Here is a 20,230-nt window from a genome sequence, read left to right as displayed (position 1 = left end):
GTTGCTGCCGTGCCGCCGGAGCCTGATTTCTGTTCTTATCCTGAAGCACTATTTTTGGGTTAGTGGAGTCTGTAACCTGAAGCGTATGTAACCTGAGGTACCACTGTATTTAAAAATGGGGAATCAGAGTTTTTAGGAGCTAACCAGGTTGGGATAGCTGGCTTGTTGGGTTTTGAATGTCTTATGTAGATTTTTCAATTCCATTGTTCTGTGTGGGACAATGACAATAAAGATTATCGTATCGTATCGTATCGTATCGTATCGTATCGTATCGTATCGTATCGTATCGTAAAAACACCAGGCAGGCCCCACAAATAACCCAGAGATGCATTTTAAATAAAAGAACACATTCTACTCATGTAAAAACATGCTGATTCCCGGACTGTCCGCAGGCTGGATTGAGAAGGCGATTGGGCTGGATCCGGAGCCCCCGGGCCTTAGGTTGCCTACCCCTGGCTTAGACCCCAGAAAGTTATTAGGCCAGCCTTTGCCAACCTGGTGCCCTCTGAATGTTTTGAACGACAACTCCCATCAGCCCACAGCTGATGTTTTGTAGTGCAATCCTGATGAGGAACGGTTGAAGCAGCTGGGCATGTTTAGCCTGGGAAAGAGGAGACTGAGAGGAGATAAAAGAGCCATCTTCAAATATCTGAAGGGCTGTCTATACTATATCTATACTAGCTATCTATACTATCTATACTATCTATACTATCTATACTATCTATCTATCTATACTATCTATCTATACTATCTATCTATACTATCTATACTATCTATACTAGCATTTGATTGACGTTGGAGTGAGACTGAGTTGAGAAATAAGACTAAGAGCACATATTGATATAGGAATGTATTAGGGAAAATGTAAAGAAATATACAATAATAAGAGTACATTCATTTGTAAGAAAGGAATATACAAGGGGATAGACAGGAAGTCTAGCGTGTTGGTATGTATATGATTTTGGGGGGAAATTTTGTTTTTGTTTTGTTTTTGTTTTTTTCTTTTTTTATTTCTTTTTTGTTCTAGGTATATAAAATTTGTATAGAATTTTTGTACAGTGGTACCTCGGGTTAAGTACTTAATTCGTTCCGGAGGTTCGTTTTTAACCTGAAACTGTTCTTAACCTGAAGCACCACTTTAGCTAATGGGGCCTCCTGCTGCCGCCAGAGCACGATTTCTGTTCTCATCCTGAAGCAAAGTTCTTAATCTGAGGTAATATTTCTGGCTTAGTGGAGTCTGTAACCTGAAGTGTATGTAATCCAAGGTACCACTGTATACATGTTGGAAATTATATTACAGTGGTACCTCAGGTTACATACACTTCAGGTTACATACGCTTCAGGTAACAGACTCTGCTAACCCAGAAATAGTGCTTCAGGTTAAGAACTTTGCTCCAGGTTGAGAACAGAAATTGTGCTCCGGCGGTGCAGCGGCAGCAGGAGGCCCCATTAGCTAAAGTGGTGCTTCAGGTTAAGAACAGCTTCAGGTTAAGTACGGACCTCCAGAACGAATTAAGTACTTAACCCGAGGTACCACTGTATAGTAAGTCCTGTAATGTAATATGATAATGTTTACCGATGTAATATAAGAATGTTAACAAATCAATAAAATGCAAATTCAAACCAAAAAAAAAACCGAAGAGGGAGCAAGCTTGTTTTCTCCTGCTCTGGTGGGTAGGACTCGAACCCAAGGCTTGAAGGAGATTAGGACTAAATATCAGGGAGAGCTTTCTGACAGTAATAGCTGTTCCGACGGTGGAAGGTGGGAGGTTGTGGCAGGGGGTTGGACTAGATGACCACAGAGGTCCCTCCCAACTCTACAATCCTATCATTCTACGATCAGGCTGGCACATCCACTGCACTCTTTTCGGTGCCAGCTCAAAAAGATTTTAGCCTATCCAGACAAGGTAGAAAGTTGACGTGTGTTTTCATCGGGTTGCAGTTTATCGTCCATTTTAATGATTGTTTTTAAATGTTGGAAATGGTTGTTTTTACTGGCAATGTCCTTGTTTCGCTCCTTTGGGTAAACCGCTTTGTATATATATAATTTTTAATTATTTTTTTTAACATATCATTTTCAACAGTAATTAAACATATTTTACATCTTAGTCAATTTTTTGACTTCAATCAATCCTGTCTGAAAATTTTCCAATCTAATCTCTCAGTGTGCATTTCTTATCTTCCCTATTACATTTCAAACTCATAACCAATATCTCTATCTCTTTCTACTTTGTAACACATTGTATATCTCTCCTTACAAAACTTCTTGTAGTCCTACTAGCGTAGTTTGTTGATTACAGTTGCTCTTCAAATAATTCATATACTTCTTCCAATCTTCTGTGAATATCTGGTCCCGCAGGTTTCAAATCCTTCCTGTCATTTTGTCCAATTCTGCATAGTCCATTAATTTCATCTGCCAGTCTTCTTTCGTCAGAATTTCTTCTTGTTTCCATTTCTGGGCTAACAATACTCTTGCTGCTGTTGTTGCATATAAGAAGAATTTAACATTTTGCCTATTATACCAAGTAAAATATACCAAGTATATTTACTTGGTATAATACCAAGTAAAAATGCTTCTTTTTTTTTAAATTTATATTTCAACATCTTTTTCATCTCATTGTATATCATTTCCCTTTACTTTTTTTTAAAAAAATAATTTTTATTAATTTTACAACATAAACAAAATACAAACAAACATAACACGACTTCCCCATACCTCCCCTTCACTGCATCCTTGTTTTAAAATTTTTTAGCAATCCTTCATCCATTTTTATATTTAATTCTCTTTAAAATTTTCTTAAGCTTAAATTTTTACAGCTGTAATTCTTTATATCAAATCCCTTGACATCTTAACATTCCGAAATTTTACAACAATTTTTAAGATAAATTTTAAATTTGTTCCAGTCCTCTTCCACTGTCTCTCTCCTCTGGTCACGAATTCTGCCGGTCATCTCTGCCAGTCCCATAAATTCAGTCACCTTGGTCTGCCATTCTTCCAGAGTAGGTAGTTCTTTAGTCTTCCAATACTTCGCCAAAAGAATTCTTGCTGCTGTTGTTGCGTACATAAAAAATGTTCTATCTTTCTTTGGAATCATTTGGCCTACCATGCCGAAGAGAAAAGCCTCCGGCTTCTTTGCAAATGTCCACTTAAGGATTTTCTTAATTTCATTATAGATCATTTCCCAGTAGGCCTTAATCTTCGGGCAGGTCCACCAAAGATGATAAAAAGTTCCTTCGCATTCATTACACTTCCAACAGTTGTTATTGGGCAAATGATATATCTTTGCAAGCTTGACTGGGGTCATGTACCACCTATAAATCATTTTCATTATATTCTCTTTTAAGGCACTACATGCCGTGAATTTAATACCTGTGGTCCATAACTGCTCCCAGTCAGCAAACATAATATCATGACCAATATCTTGTGCCCACTTAATCATAGCTGATTTGACCGTTTCATCCTGTGTGTTCCATTTTAGCAGCAGATTATACATTCTAGACAAATTCTTAGTATTGGGTTCTAACAATTCTGTTTCTAACTTTGACCTCTCCTTCTGGAATCCTAGTTTCCTGTCCTGCTTAAAGGTCTCATTAATCTGGTAATAATGTAACCAGTCTCGGACTTTAGGTTTTAATTTCTCAAAACTCTGTAGTTTCAACTTTTCACCATCATATTCTATAATTTCACAATATTTTGGCCAGTCTGAATCCATGTTCAGTCTTTTTACCGCCTTAGCTTCCATTGGTGACAACCACCTGGGGGTTTTACTCTCCAACAAATCTTTATATCGATTCCATACATTATACAGTGCTTTCCTGACAATATGGTTTTTAAAGTTTCTATGAACCTTTACCTTGTCGTACCATAAGTATGCATGCCAACCAAAGTTATTGTCGTAGCCTTCCAGATCCAAGATATCTGTATTCTCAAGAAGTAGCCATTATTTCAGCCAGCAAAAAGCTGCTGCTTCATAATAAAGTCTTAAGTCCGGCAGGGCGAAACCCCCTCTATCCTTTGCATCAGTCAAAATCTTAAATTTTATTCTGGGCTTTTTGCCCTGCCAGACAAATTTAGATATATCTTTCTGCCACTTCTTGAAACAGTCCATCTTATCTAAAATTTGCAATGTCTGGAACAAAAATAACAATCTCGGCAATACATTCATCTTGATAACAGCAATTCGGCCTAACAAGGAAAGTCTCAGCCTGGACCATATATCAAGATCTTTCTTCACTTCCAACCAACATTTCTCATAATTATCTTTAAATAGGTTCACATTCTTAGATGTTAAATTCACCCCCAGATATTTCACTCTTTTTGCAATTTCCAAACCGGTTTCCCTTTGGAAACTATCTTTTTCCCCCATCGTTAGATTTTTTTCCAACACCTTTGTCTTATGTTTATTTAATTTAAAACCTGCTACTTGACCAAATATTTCCATTTCCCTTTACTTTTTTACATTCCCACCACATGTAATAAAATGTTCCTTCTTTTTCTTTACATTTCCAACATTTATTATTTGTCTTATACATTTTAGCTAATTTCACTGGTGTAATATACCAGCTATATATCCTTTTCATCATACAGTGGTGCACCGCAAGACGAATGCCTCGCAAGACGAAAAACTCGCTAGACGAAAGGGTTTTCCGTTTTTCAAGGCGCTTCGCAAGACGAATTTCCCTATGGGCTTGCTTCGCAAGACGAAAACGTCTTGCGAGTCTTTCCCCCCCCCTTTTTCTAAGCCGCTAATAGCGCTAAGCCGCTAATAGGGGTGCTTTGCAAGACAAAAAAACCACAAGATGAAGAGACTCGCGGAACGAATTAATTTCGTCTTGCGAGGCACCACTGTATTCTCTTTCAAAAAATTACAGGCTTATCGTCCATTTTAATGATTATTTTTAAACGTTTGAAATCGTTTTTACTGGTAATGTCCTTGTTTCGCTCCTTTGGGTAAACCGCTTTGTGGAATGAATAAATGCTCCTTCCAGGGAGTTTGTTGTGGTGATGAGACCCACAATACAGGTGAAAGGTAGAGTAGCAGAAAGTCTGGAAGGATGCGCAAGAATATATGTGAACTTAGTTGATATATGTTGATTAACTGCCTGATGATAAGATCATTTTGGTGCAAGGTGAGGATATTTAGAGCAAGAGCAAATAAAAAGAAATTGTTATTTAGGGGAACTGAATTTAATTCTAAATTATATTCCGGAAACGTGGGAGATTTCAAGGGGTCAAAATGGATGTACCATGCTACACTAGAAGCAAAAAAACTTGTCTTAATGAATTGGAAGAGCCGCAAAAAGATTCCATAGAGCACATGGATTGATAATATGGACAGATTAGCTACATACGAACAAATTGCATGTCGACGCAAAATAAGAATGAATAAATATGAAGAAATCTGGAACAAATATTTAAGCGATAAGGTGGATAGTGGTGGGAAGTAAGGGGAGGAGAGAGAGGTGGGAAGATATTGTTAAAAAAGGTGTAGTCATAGGTACCGTATTTTTCGCCCTATAGGACGCACTTTTTCCCCTCCAAAAATGAAGGGGAAATGTGTGTGCCTCCTATGGGGTGAATGCAGGCTTTCGCTGAAGCCTGGAGAGCGAGAGGCGTCGGTGCACACCGACACCTCTCGCTCTCCAGGCTCCAGGAAGCTATCCGCAAGCCTTGCGTGCCCGAGGGAAACCCCCCCCACCGGGCGCGCACGGCTTGCGGGTGGCAGCCTGCAGCGCGGAGCAAGGGGCGCCCTTTGGAGGACACCCCGTGCTTCACGCAGCTGTCCGCAAGCCATGCGCGCCCGGGGGGAACTCCCCCCGGGCGCGCACGGCTTGCGGGCGGCAGCCGGCAGCGTGGAGCAAGGGGCGCCCTTTGGAGGACGCCCCGTGCTTCGCGCAGATGTCCGCAGCCTGCCATCCGGCAGGCGGGGCACCCTGAAGCAGAGCGCCCCGCGCGCCGGACAGACATCCGCAGCGTGGGGAGCCCTGCAGGAGTTCCCCGCAGGGCTCCCCACGCTGCGGATAGCAGCTTGCCACCCGGCGCGCATGGCGCCCTGAAGCAGAGCGCCCCGCGCACCGGACAGACATCAGCCAGCCCCACAAGCTCGGGGGACAGCAGGGAGGCGCAGCGCCGCCATCCCACTGTTCCCCGACCTGGTTTTGGGGGGGAAATAAAGGGGGGGGAAATTCCTTTAATTCCCCCCCCAAAAAAGTAGGTGCGTCCCATGGGACGGAGCATCCTATGGGACGAAAAATACCAGTGTATATCAGTGTATTCAAATCTGAATTGTCAGATTGTGTTATTGCTATTATAGTTTTTGTTGTATGTGTCTTTTGCGGTTGATGTTTGTATCGAAAAAATGATTAAACAATTTTTTTTAAAAAAAGAATATATACCTGGGGTGAGGTTTTGAGCCAGGCCGTAGAATTTCCCCATCCCTGATCTCTGGCTGTGGGGACCAGCTGTCAACCAGAGCGGATGACCTGAGAGGTGCACAATGGCCGAACAGAAGCTGAGCTTTGTTGTTGTTTAGTCGTTTAGTTGTGTCCGCCTCTTCGTGACCCCCTGGACCAGAGCATGCCAGGCACTTCTGTCTTCCACTGCCTCCCGCAGTTTGGTCAGACTCATGCTGGTAGCTTCGACAACACTGTCCAACCATCTCGTCCTCTGTCGTCCCCTTCTCCTTGTGCCCTCCATCTTTCCCAACATCAGGGTCTTTTCCAGGGAGTCTTCTCTTCTCATGAGGTGGCCAAAGTATTGGAGCCTCAGCTTCACGATCTGTCCTTCCAGTGAGCACTCGGGGCTGATTTCCTTCAGAAAGGAGAGGTCTGATCTTGCAGTCCATGGGACTCTCAAGAGTCTCCTCCAGCACCATAATTCAAAAGCATCAATTCTTCGGCCATCAGCCTTCTTTATGGTCCAGCTTTCACTTTCATACATCAATAATGGGAAAACCATAGCTTTAACTATACGGACCTTTGTTGGCAAGGTGATGTCTCTGCTTTTTAAGATGCTGTCTAGGTTTGTCATTGCTTTTCTCAGAAGCTGAGCTACGAAGTGCCTAATGCAAATTCTGCCTTTGCCTTCAGCACACTTCGTGGCCTGAGATTGTGCATCAACGCGAGCCAAACTCTCATCCTCAGGGTTCCTCCTCACGACATGCAGCATGGAGGGGAATGATTCTGACCTACATTACAGGGCCGTTCTCACGGTTGCAACCGTTTACTTCAGGCATTTTGAATCATCTAAAACAGGGGCAGCCAACTTTTTCAGCAGGGGGCCGGTACACTGTCCCTCAGGCCTTACGGGGGACCGGACTATATTTTTTTGGGGGGGAGGAATGAACAAACTCCTATGCCCCACAAATAACCCAGAGATGCATTTTAAATAAAAGAACACATTCTGCTCATGTAAAAACACCAGGCAGGCCCCACAAATAACCCACAGGTGTGTTTTAAATAAAAGGACACATTCTACTTGTGTAAAAACATGCTGATTCCCGGACTGTCCGCAGGCCGGATTGAGAAGGCGATTGGGCCGGATCCGGCCCCTGGACCTTAGTTTGCCTACCCCTGATCTAAAAACACGACACTGTCTTTTTATTATTATTAAAGATTTTATTGATTTACAAAAGTGTGTGCAATGTCTCTCTCTCGTATTTTTTTTCCCATGTAACATTTTTATAAATCAGTTTCATTTGTTGAAGGGAAGATAATTCAGGGTGAGAGACAGGAAGAAGAAAGGTTTATCTCACTGGAGAGAGCAGAGTGGATCCACCTATTTCAGTGTGGGAAAAGCTATACATTTAAAGCGGACTCTGCGTTCCCCTTTCTTTTGCTGTTTCTGTTTGTATTTAGATTAGTTTCTTTCGTTATGCTTATTGCATTCCATTGCATTATGAAAAAGCTTTAATGCAGTCTTATGAAATCATCAGCATCATCACACCTCTTTGCCCTGGTTTTTGGCACTTGGAAGGGTATATTTTTCAGACTCAGGTTTCAACCTTCCAACATTTTGTCTTCACCCCCTCCCCCCCCCCATGGGACCCTCTTCCCGAGACAGATGGATGCCAACCAACTATCCTTACAGGGCAGATTTGATTTAAATCAAATCGATTTTAATCACAATTTAAATCACTAGTCGGTAAGACTTGATTTAATTTTTTTTTTTTTTTTTACAGAAAGACTCATTCTTGCTGGTATACTCTTAATATTTACAACCAGATGAAGGTTTCATTTTTAGAATAACAAATTTTTCAGAGTAGTTTTTACAGTTATCTCAAAAATTACTGATTTGGCTATACGATTAGAAATACATAGACAAATAATTATGAAATTATGGTGAGGTTAATAATAAGTTAACTGTTTATATTTGGACAACTTTTCTGCTGTACTTTATTGGAAGGAGAAAAGTAATCATTCCCTTAATAACAATTTAAACAGTTTATTTAACTAAAACAGTAACATTATAGCATATGTATCCATGGTTGTTAACTGAGGTGGTTAAACAATTTTTATTTTTTAAAAAAACTTGGACTGAGTTTTAGCACACATGAAAAACATAAAACAAATCCTTATTTCCTGATGAATAGCTGTTGGACTATAATGTAACTTAAATAGAAAAGTATCTTTAGATTTTTTCCTCCAAAAGCATTTTACATATTTTAAGAATCCAATGTAAATTTTAAAAATCCTATTTTTTTAAAAAAATAATCTGATTTTTTAATTAAAAAAAAACTTTTATTTTTATCCACCCTGCCTTATTTCTGGAGTTGCTCATTTTAAAATATTGCATTGCAAGGTTGTGTTGCGTGCAATGTTGTGTTGCAATGTTGCCACGTACCCTGGAACCTTAGAGTGAAGGGCAGGTAATAGATAAAATCCATCTTTCTCGGGAGACAGTGGAAGTGTGCACCTTTGGTGGTGAAGTCAAACCGTTGGAGAATCACAGCGCCTGCTGTGGCTGTAGAGACCGATACAGGAGAGACATGTTTTGTGTCAGCTGGGGCAGAGGAAGGCGTCCGGTTGCGCTGCTGCAGATACACCTGGGCGTTCCTTCTCTCTGCCCTCCTCCTAGGAGCATAGCTGTCAACTGTCCCTTATTTGGCGGGACAGTCCCTTATCCCAGCGCCATGCCCCTTATTGATGATGTCCCTTAAATTTCCCGGGTTTCAAAGGAAGCAGCTCCTCTCCTCTGCCGGCCAGGGAGGCTCCAACTGTGTTGCTTGGCTGCGTTGCTCACCCAATAAGGAGTCTAAGAACGACTGGGGGGTGGAGCTTGCATGCCTTGTGCCGATCAAATCGGCCGCGTTGCCTGGGGACCCGCCTTTGCTCAGCGCTTCCCAGCGGAGAGGTGAGGGTGGTTTTCCTTGCTGCATCCCCATTGGTGCGTTGCTGCGCTGTGGGAACCACCGCTTGAGGCTTCGCTTGGCTGCTGGCTGGGCTTTCTGCCTTTGGCTCGGAGGGGCTCAGAAGTCGAACATACCTGTGCTGGGAAAATCCCTTATTTTGGCTGATGATCCCTTATTTTCAAGGCTGCGGGTCCCTTATTTTCAAATCTGTAAGTTGACAGCTATGCCTAGGAGTCCTTAAACAACAACAACAAATCATAATAAATTGGTTTGTGTGTGTGAGAGAGAGCGGAGGACCGTTTTCTCCCATGGCACACGATGCTTCTGGGGCCACTTGGGGGGGTTCAAGGCAGCTCCTCCCTGATTGCTCTTCCTCTTTGCCCTCTTCCTCCCCCCCCCTTTTTTCTTTTTAAAAATGCTTTAGATAATTAGAAGTTACTTGGAAGTATCAAATAGGCTTAGGATTAGAATAAGAATGAATTGTAAAGCATTAAGGATTAGAATACTAATAAAAGAGAAGAGGATAGTAAATTGAAGGAGTTAATTTTATTGGAAATATGATTTTGGAGAAGAATTACAAGGTGATTCAATGAAATTCAGTTAGGGGGGATTTGAGGAAGTCAACTAACGATGAAAGTTAAACTAGGTGTTAGAAGTAATAAGTGTTTTTAATTTTTTTCCTCTTTTTTTCCTTTAGTATTGTAATGTGTTTTCTTCTGTGTGTTTTGTATGTTATTTCTGTTATAAATGTGAAAAATTAATAAAAATTTTGAAAAAATAAATAAATATGCTTTATTAATTTACCAGTAAAAAACAATCAACAGTAACAATCCATAATCAAAACAGGTAAAAAAAAGAAAAATAAAAACACAGCAAAAAAGATGAAAAAGAAAAAACACAAAAGCCAAATATTTTTCCAACATACAAACTCATTTCAAGACTACAAACTGTATTTTAAAGAATCTGTACATAACATTCCTGGGAAGAATTTACCTTCGTATTTATAGTTTTCTACTTTTCACATTCTTTCTGTTCCTCTACCTCTTTTCCCAGTTCGTATGCTTCTCTTACTATTACGTAATCTGTATTGAATTATTGAACTGAACGAGCTTTCCCTTATATCTGTGAATTTAATCAAGGAGCAGCCAAGGGTGTTGTTGCTGGAACCATGTTTTGTTTTTGTTTTTTTTATGTAAAATTGTAATTTATTTCCCTCCCAAGTACAGTGGTACCTTGGGTTACATACGCTTCAGGTTACATACGCTTCAGGTTACAGACTCCGCTAACCCAGAAATAGTACCTCGGGTTAAGAACTTTGCTTCAGGATAAAAACAGAAATTGTGCTCCGGTGGCGCGGCGGCGGCAGGAGGCCCCGTTAGCTAAAGTGGTGCGTCAGGTTAAGAACAGTTTCAGGTTAAGAACGGACCTCCGGAACGAATTAAGTACTTAACCCGAGTTACCACTGTATCCAGAATAACCCATCAATAAACAAATTAACAAAATGATGTTCATGTGGAAGTAAAGGATAAGAAGTCCTGTTCATGGGATAGTGTTAACAGCATGTTGCTGGCCTTGTCAACTCCTACATTTGGATTTTTAAAAAAAGTTTTACTTAACCATTTGACGAAGTAAGAACTTTGGAATGATGCTGTCCAAAATGACACTCACGTTTTTACAAACCGCAGGGACCAAAGGGAAAAAAAGATTACAAATTAAAGACACAGAGAATTTATGAAAATATAGGTTTCCTATTTCCACCCCACAGGAGGGAACCATGTTTTGTCAGATACTGTATTTTTCGCTCTATTAGACTCACCAGAAGATTGGATGCACCTAGTTTTTAGGGGAGGAAAACAAGAAATAAGAAGCCTCCTGAGCGAAGAGGGAGCGCTCCTCCCTCTTCGCTCAGGAGGCTTTGCAGGGCTACCCCTGAAGCCAGGAGAGCAAGCGGGATCGGTGCGCACTGAACCCTCTTGCCCTCCTGGCTTCAGCGAAAGCAAGCCTACTGGCTTTCCTCCCGCAAGAGCGCGGCTCTTGGGGGCTTTTCTGGGAGGTGGCTCTGTCCCTTCTCCTACAAAAGCCAGGGATAGCTGCGCGAAGCCTCCGCAGGGCAGCGGGATGAAGGCTCCCCACTCCTCTGCGGAGACTTCATCCCGTGGCTAAGCCAAAAGCTAGAACAGCCAGTGGGATCCTTGATCACTGTCCTGGCTTCTTTAGTCGCTGGCAGCCTCTCCCAGGCAAGGGGAGCCTTCATTCCCTGCCTGGGAGAGACTGCACATGGCTAAGGCTCCCCCAAGAGCCGCGCTCCCTTTAAAGAGCGCACGGAGTGTGTGTGCGGTTCTTGGGGGCTTTTCCCGAGGAGTTAGAAGGGCAGCCCTCTAACACTCCACGCGGCTCTTTAAAGGGAGCACTGAGCAGAGCCTCCCGCCTGCATTCGCTCCATAAGACGCACACACATTTCCCCTTAACAGTGGCGTAGCGTGGGGGGTGCAGGGGGGGGCCGCCCGCACCGGGCGCAACATCTGGGGGTTAGGTTAGGGGGCGCAAATCCACGGGTTAGGGGGCGCAAATTACTTGCCTTGCCCCGAGTGCTGACAACCCACGCTACGCCACTGCCCCTTAATTTTTAGGAGGGGGAAAGTGCGTCTTATAGAGTGGAAAATATGGTAGTTTTCAAAACGGCCCCGTTCTTGTTTAACCTCGTCTCCAGAGTGGTTCCTTCTGAATTCTTCTCTCTCTTTGCCCTCCTTCCTTCCCCAGTTACATGGTTCGGGTGCGGGCTGTGGTGATGACCCGAGACGACTCAAGCGGGGGTTGGGTGCCCATGGGCGGCGGCGGCCTGAGCCACGTCACCATCTGCAAAGTCCGGCGCCCAGAGGAAGGGCGGCGTCGCCAGTACCTGATCAGTGGGGAGCGCCTGCGGGACCAAACGGTGAGATCGACGGGGGTTTTATTCGGGGAGAAGAGGGGGTTCGCGACGTGCAGCTGGCGGGAAGGAAAAGAGGAGCCTGCAAACGGAAGAGCCCACCATTGAAATAAATTCAGCAAAAGGGCTTGGGTGTAACCTTCGATGCCTCCCTTTCCATGGAGGCATAGGTTGCAGACACAGTGTTATGTACTGAGTTCAATAGGATCCAAAAAGCAGCAGTCTGATTGGTCCTAGAACAATAGGATCCAGAATGCAGCAGTCTGATTGGTCCTAGAATAATAGGATCCAGAATGCAGCAGTCTGATTGGTCCTAGAACAATAGGATCCAAAATGCAGCAGCAGTCTGATTGGTCCTAGAACAATAGGATCCAGAATGCAGCAGTCTGATTGGTCCTAGAACAATAGGATTCAGAATGCAGCAGTCTGATTGGTCCTAGAACAATGCAGCAGTCTGATTGGTCCGCAGGAGCCACCCAATCCAGCTCCAGGTGGAAGTGAATCCACAACCTGATTGGCCTACAGGAGAATCCCGGAATTAGCCAATCACGTGCAGCTCATTGTGTAAATAATGTATATAAAGCAGATATTTTGGGGGAGCTTCCATTCCTCCTCACCACTATGAGCTGAATAAAGAGCATGAAATCCACTCTTGACTCAGAGTATATTTCACACAGCAAAGGTGGCATTTTTCCACCTCCGCCGTATTAAGCAGTTGGTTCCTTACCTTTCTCGCCCTGATCCGGCCACAGTGATCCATGCAACAGTCATCCCCAAGCTTGATTACTGTAACTCGCTCTATGCGGGGCTGCCCTTGAAGCTGACCCAGAAACTTCAGCAGGTGCAGAATGTAGCCCATGGACCTCAGCTTGCTGACCCCTGCTCTACAGCATATACAGAAACCTCCTTTTTGACTGTTGAGCCCACTGTTGGTCTCGTCTACCTTTGGATCGCCCTCCCATCAGATGTCAAGGAAATAAACAACTATTGGACTTTTAGAAGACATCTGAAGGCAGCCCATTTTAGGGAAGTTTTTAATGTTTGATGTTTTGTCGTGTTTTTAATATTCTGTTGGGAGTTGCCCAACAGAATAATAATAAATAAATAATAATAAATTAATAAATAATAATAAATTTATTATTATTATTATTATTAATCTGCCAGAGTCTGTCTGCGCATGCAGGGAAGTCCCTAACTCACTGAGGCTTTGAGACCCATTGGCTACCCTCACGTGGTTTAGCCTCCCTGTTGAAGATGTTCCCAGGGTGTGACCGCTGTCGCATGTTGACAGCTTCTAGGAGCCACAGGTGAGACCTGAGTGCAGGGTGGGGACCAAAGTACCCCAGAATGAGCACGACGTGTCCCCCCCCCCTCAGAGGTATTATTCCTCTAACACCCCATACACCCCTCTAGGAACAGTAGCTCTGTGAAACCATCCCACCCACTGAAAGGGGCAAAGCCAAAGGGCTGGCAAAAACCAAATGCTTTTTTGTCCCGTCAAGATCTGGCACCAGGTGAGCCTTCCCAGGGAGATCATTCCACAAGCGAGGTGCCACCACTAAAAAGGCCTGCTGTCGTGTCGCCGCCCTCAGAACCTCCAGCAGAAGTGGCACACAGAATAGGGCCTTCGGTGGCAATTGCGGGTTGCGAGGTGCTGCTATCTTTTGCTTACAGGGTCACAGCCTCCCACTTCAAGGGGCAGGGCAGAGGCAGATTTGGGGTGAATCCAGCCCTTTCTCCCCTCTCTCCCAGCCTTTGACCTCGGGTGGCGGCTGTTTCCCCTTAACCTCCTTCTTTCCCTACGGCAGACCATCTTGGAGTGTGCTCTGAAGAGGGACCTCGTCTACAACAAGGTGAACCCCATTTTCCACCACTGGAAAGTCGGAGACAACAAGTTTGGCCTCACTTTCCAGAGCCCTGCCGACGCCGTGGCCTTCGAGAGAGGGGTGCAAGCTGCCCTGGAGGAGATTGCTGAAGGTGAGGGGACAGTATGGTGGGTGGGCAAGTGACTTGCAGAGTCAGGGGCATCAGTGCTGCTTGCCAGGTTTCTCACACTATGCACTCACCCCGTGCTTTTCAACATCTACATGCAGCCGCTGGGAGAGATTATCAGGGGGTTTGGGCTGGGTGTTCATCAATATGCGGATGATACCCAGCTCTACCTCTCAGAAGTGCTGTTTTGGGGGGACAGGGGGCGGGCGGGTGTGGAGGACTCCCTGGTCCTGAATTGGGTAACAGTGTCCCTGAAGGACCAGGTGCGCAGCCTGGGAGTCATTCTGGACTCACAGCTGTCCATGGAGGCGCAGGTCAATTTTGTATCCAGGGCAGCTATCTACCAGCTCCATCTGATGCGCAAGCTGAGACCCTGCCTGCCTGCGGACTGTCTCGCCAGAGTGGTGCATGCTCTGGTTATCACCCGCTTGGACTACTGCAATGAGCTCTACATGGGGCTACCTTTGAAGGTGACCCGGAAACTACAACTAATCCAGAATGCGGCAGCTAGACTGGTGACTGGGGGCAGCCGTCGAGACCACAAATTTATTTATTTTTTTTAAAAAATTGATTTTTTAAAAATGATTTTTTAAAAATCATTGATTTTTATCCATCCTGCTCTAGAGTGCATAGTACTATTTCCAGCCTAGCTGAAGCTTTGCTGTTTAAAATGGGGGGGGGGTGTTTTTTTGGTGGCGTGACCTTTACCCCTCTGTTTTCATTCTCTCAGGTTCCCTCTCGCCTTCCTCTACCTCCTCCTCTCAGGACGCCGCCGACGGGACAGACGAAGCTCTTGCCGTAAGCAGTTTCCTGACATTTCACGTGCAGCGCCTCTGAGTGTGTGCAGAGCGCCTTACTCCCTTGGCAGGAATTATACAATCACAGAATTGTCAAGTTGCAAGGGACCCTGAGGGTCATCTAGCCCAACCCTGGGCAATGCAGGGATCTTTTGCCCAACGTGGGGCTCGAACCCACAACCCTGAGATTAAGAGCCTCGTGCTCTACCAACCGAACTTATCCCAGCAGCTCTTCCACCAAAAACACCAAAGGGTTGCGTCCCAACGTTCGTCAGGCCCTTTGAAATTAACGGGCAGGGCTAGCTTAGCTCCATTAGTTTCACTGGGTCTACTCTGTATCTAATTTAGTTGGGTGAAACCCAAAATCTGCACAAGGGAGTGCTTGCTGCACAAGATGGACCTGATCCTGCACAGCTCTTCTTATGATCTCATGAACATCCCAGGAAATCCCAGAATGCATGTTTTGGTTTGGCTTTCCAAAATAATAATAATAATAATAATAAATATTTTAATAATAATAATAATAATAATAATAATAATAATAATAATAATAATAATAATAATATTTTTATATCCCGCCCTCCCCAGCCAAGACCGGGCTCAGGGCGGCTAACACCAAATATAAAAGCAATTGATTGAAATACAGCTTAAAAAACAAGTTTAAAATACAACATTAAAGCATTAAAATGCAGCCTCATTTCAGTGGAAACTCAATCAAAAACTTTTTGGGGGATAAAAACGTCTGGCTAACTATCCAGACTGGTCCTACATGGGCCAGAAAAAAGCCAGGGAAGTCCCCAAATAGGAGTTCCAACACAGAAGGAGAAAGGAAAAAAGAGGGGGAGGGAATCAAACTGAATCAAGATTCTTTCCCTCATGATTACCAACAAAGGGTTTGCAGGGCATGTCCGTTGCTTGCTGAAAATTTGGAAAGCCGGGTTTTTTGGGGGGGAGGGTGGGGAAGGGGGCTGACTCTAATGCCCGCTAGGCCAGATGGACAGAAAGCCATGAAACACATTGGGTGCGCTTGGACCACTCACTCACTCTCTCTCAGCCCAACCTTACCTCACAGGGTTGTCAAGACGATAAAATGGGGAACAAGAGAACCCACATCCCCCACCTTGAGTGTCCCAAAGTTGCAGTGTGTGCTGGTCCCAAGGGTTAACCATGGGGCGAGTTCTGAGTCCAGTCCGAGGGTCTGGTATGGAGGCTGTCCGTCAAAGGTGAAGCGGGGTCCAAGGCAGGGAGTCGGGTGAGGTCAGGAACTCTGGCAGAAGAGCAGGACAGGGTTCAGACAGGAACTAGCAACCAACAATGTTGCTCCCACAACCTGGGACTGGGGCTGGCTGGCTTTTATCTGCCCTGAGGCATAGGGCGGCCCCGGTCCACAGGTGATTCGCGTCTCCTGGCCTGGAGGCGAGCACTCCTCCTGCGGGAACTTAGTTCCCTCCACATCTCTTTCCTGAGCCTCTACAGCTCAGGAGAGGCTGGAGGGTTACCAGACCCAGAGGCAACCTCAGCTTCCTCTGACGGGGCTGAGAGTGGAGCACCTGCAGGCAATGGGTCCTCCATCACCTCAGGAGCCAGAGCAGACTCAGCTGGAGCCTGCACCTGAGGATCCAGCACAGGTGAGGACCCTTCAGGATCAGGCCCCAGCCCCGGCTCAGCTGGTTCTGGAGGCGGGGAATCCTGTGCAGGCTGGGATCCCTCAGGTTCAGCCTCCGAGTCCGAATCCCAGGCCATCACACAGTGTAATGCAACGGATTAAAATAAATAACTGAAGTTTTGCACATCCTGCGTGCCTCTTGACGGGGACTGAGCTTTTGGGCTTCAGAAACGGGTGTCTAACCTGAGCCGCAGTTTGGCTGCAAGGCACCTCCATGCCAGTAGGGGCACTGTGGGCCAGGCAGCCGGAAGGAGAAGCCAATGCCTGGACCAGGGGTCAGCAAACTTTTTCAGCAGGGGGCCGGTCCACTGTCCCTCAGACCTTGTGGGGGGCCAGACTATATTTTGAAAGAAAAGAAAAAAACGAATTCCTATGCCCCACAATCAATCAATCAATCAGTCAATCTTTATTACGGTCCAGAGACCCAACAAATCATTGCAAAGCAATACACAATTCATACAGCCTACCTCCAGGTTAAACAAGCATTTTGTTCAGAATATAGGGATCATTGGTTCTTGCAACCACCGATAAAAACTTTGCCACTGCTAACGTTCTAGCATTTGTCCGGTCTTCCAATAGGAACCTGATATAGTGAGCATCTGATTTTCCCGGGAAAGGTACCAGCAAGGGTAATATCAGTTCAGCCCTGGCTTGCTCATATTTTGCACAGTGCAACAAAATATGTTTTAAGGAATCGAAGTCTTGAGCACACGAGTAAAGTCTGTCCTGGTAGGGAACTCCTCTCAACCTGCCATCCAACACTGCAGAAGGAAAGACGTTTAGTCTGGCTTTGGTGAAAAGCCTTTGATAGTTTGGTACTGTCAGGTTTTTAATGTAAGATGTTAACTTAAAAACATGCCCATATTGTACTCCTACTGCCAGCGGACTACAGACTGCGTGTGATCGAGATCGCAAGTCACTGTGTGCATTATCCCATAATCTTTGCTTTAACATCTTTTGGGCGCCTTCATAACCCAAGGTAATATTGGTGAGAGACCAATAGAGGTGGCTTTTTTAGCCATGGTTTTCTGCCATTTGCTGACAAATTCCTCATTGGTCAGGTGTTGGTACAAAACCTTCCCTTGATCAAACACTGAAATCCTGAGCCAATGTTTTAGGGCAGTCCACCACGCTTTAGTTGAAATTGGGCATTCACCAGCTTCTAACAAAAGTATGGAGTTGGGGACACAGTTGGGTACCTGCAGCAGAGATCGTAGAAATTTTGCCTGAAAGCCATCTAGCTTTGGCAGGTCCCCATTATGCCAGACATTTGCAGCATACAGGAGATGGGAAACGGGTTTTGCGTTGAAAACCCTTAAGGGGTTGCCCCACAAATAACCCAGAGATGCATTTTAAATAAAAGGGCAGATTCTGTTGAAATGCGTCCAAGAATATGGGGGCAATTGGCAGGCCCCCAGCTGGTTCCAGCCCACTGGCCGGCAGCCGGGCGATCTCCGGTCCTTGGTTCAGCATGTAACTGCAACTCGAGCTTCAGAAACCTTCAGAAGCTGAGCATGCAAGCCAACAGAGAATCAAACTCTTCGCAACAGAAGGGCAGATAGAGGCTGTGTAAAGCGTATTTACAGGCATTTTATTCAGCATCAGGACAAAGGGCAAAACATGTCTTCTCCCCTTCGTGTCCAAGCAAAAAGCATAAGCAAAAGCTATACACAAACGGAAGTTCCCAGAAAGCTGTGCCGGAATGTAAACAGGCACATGACACACAACAGCCTGTTCCTCTTAAGGTGGAACGGAATATCTTAACACATTCTTCTTCTTGTTGTTGTTGTTGTTGTTTAGTCGTTTAGTTGTGTCTGACTTTTCATGACCCCATGGACCAGAGCACGGCAGGCACTTCTGTCTTCCACTGCCTCCCGCAGTTTGGTCAAACTCATGCTGGTAGCTTCAAGAACACTGTCCAACCATCTCGTCCTCTGTCGTCCCCTTCTCCTTGTGCCCTCCATCTTTCCCAACATCAGGGTCTTTTCCAGGGAGTCTTCTCTTCTCATGAGGTGGCCAAAGTATTGGAGCCTCAGCTTCAGGATCTGTCCTTCCAGTGAGCACTCAGGGCTGATTTCCTTCAGAATGGAGAGGTTTGATCTTCTAGCAGTCCATGGGACTCTCAAGAGTCTCCTCCAGCACCAGAATTCAAAAGCATCCATTCTTTGGCAATCAGCAACTCTCCACTATGATCTGTTCATCTTGGGTGCCCTGCTTGGCATAGTTCATAGCTTCTCTGAGTTATTCAAGCCCCTTCACCATGGCAAGGCAGTGACCCATGAAGGGGTAATACATTCTACTCATGTAAAAACATGCTGATTCCCGGACCGTTCACGGGCCGGATTGAGAAGGTGATTGGGCCGGATCCAGACCCCGGGCCTTAGTTTGCCTATCCATGGCCTGGACCAAGGAGTAGTGTGGGACTCTGCCAACTCTCTTTGTCTCTTTCTAGGTCCACACGGACAGCGAGTCCTCGTCAAACAGCCGCAAGGAAATGCTGCCCAAACCCATCACCATCGTCACCAGTGAGTCCTCCTCCAGCTGCTACTTGCGGTCCCCGGTCTCTGAAGAGTTCTCCTTCAGCACGGCGCAGGGAGCAACGTCGAGCGGACCGGTATGTGTCTGGGGCCGGGGTTGTCTCTGGGGCTTCTGGGTTATCGGATGTGGTTATTTTGAGAAGCCCTTGCTGCTGTGGGGAGTACTCTTCAAACTATTTATTTATGTAATTACAGTGGTACCTCGGGTTAAGATCTTAATTCGCTCTGGAGGTCTGTTCTTAACCTGAAGTACCACTTTATTTATTTTTTTTATAAAATATTTATTTGTTTTTCCAGATACATAAAAAGACATACACCAAAAACAATATGCCAAATAGAAACAAAAAATCCAGTTTTCAAACACGTTTTTACAGAACCTTCTTTCTTGACCTCCTCACGCCTCCCTTTTTTGTGTTCCTCTTTGTCCAATCAGATACAGCAAATCCTTACCCTTCTTCAAAACTCATTTCTAATTATTATAATCACTTCTATTATGTCTCCAATCTTTTCTCCTTATAATTAAACACCTTTAACATATTATTTACTTTGACATAATATAACCTTATTTTTCCACCCTTTTTCTGTTACATTTTTTGCATATTTTTTAACACTGTACCACTGATGCCATATTATTTCATATCCACTTTAAGTACCACTTTAACTAATGGGGCATCCCACTGCCACTGCATGATTTCTGTCCTCATCCTGAAGCAAAGTTCTTAACCCGAGGTACTATTTCTGGGTTAGCGGAGTCTGTAACCTGAAGCGTATGTAACCTGAAGCGTCTGTTAACCCGAGGTACCCCTGTATTCATTCATTCTTATACCCTGCCCATCTAACTGGGCTGGCGTCTTCCAATAAAATTACAGGGAAAACAACCACCACCACCATTAAAACCTTTCTGATTCAAGTGCAGTGCAGTATACAGTGGTACCTTGGGTTACAGATGCTTCAGGTTACAT

General features: G+C 44.7%; 1 protein-coding gene across 4 annotated transcripts in view; it reads left to right on the top strand.

The window, feature by feature from the left end:
- SPRED3 (sprouty related EVH1 domain containing 3) overlaps positions 1-20,230 on the top strand; it is a 41,283-nt gene that overhangs the window by 18,014 nt on the left and 3,039 nt on the right. For all 4 annotated transcript variants that reach the window (XM_081869271.1, XM_081869272.1, XM_081869274.1 and 1 more), the window contains exons 2-5: positions 12,111-12,282; positions 14,085-14,253; positions 14,999-15,066; positions 19,184-19,345. In XM_081869271.1, the coding sequence (XP_081725397.1) occupies positions 12,115-12,282; positions 14,085-14,253; positions 14,999-15,066; positions 19,184-19,345 (567 nt within the window). In that variant the 5' untranslated portion in view covers positions 12,111-12,114. The remainder of the gene's footprint in view (positions 1-12,110; positions 12,283-14,084; positions 14,254-14,998; positions 15,067-19,183; positions 19,346-20,230) is intronic.

This window comes from Podarcis erhardii (genome assembly GCF_964252035.2).
Source record: "Podarcis erhardii genome assembly, chromosome: 7".
NCBI lineage: Eukaryota > Metazoa > Chordata > Lepidosauria > Squamata > Lacertidae > Podarcis > Podarcis erhardii.
The sequence above is the reverse complement of the archived record's forward strand: the minus strand, read 5'-3'. Positions and strand labels throughout refer to the sequence as shown.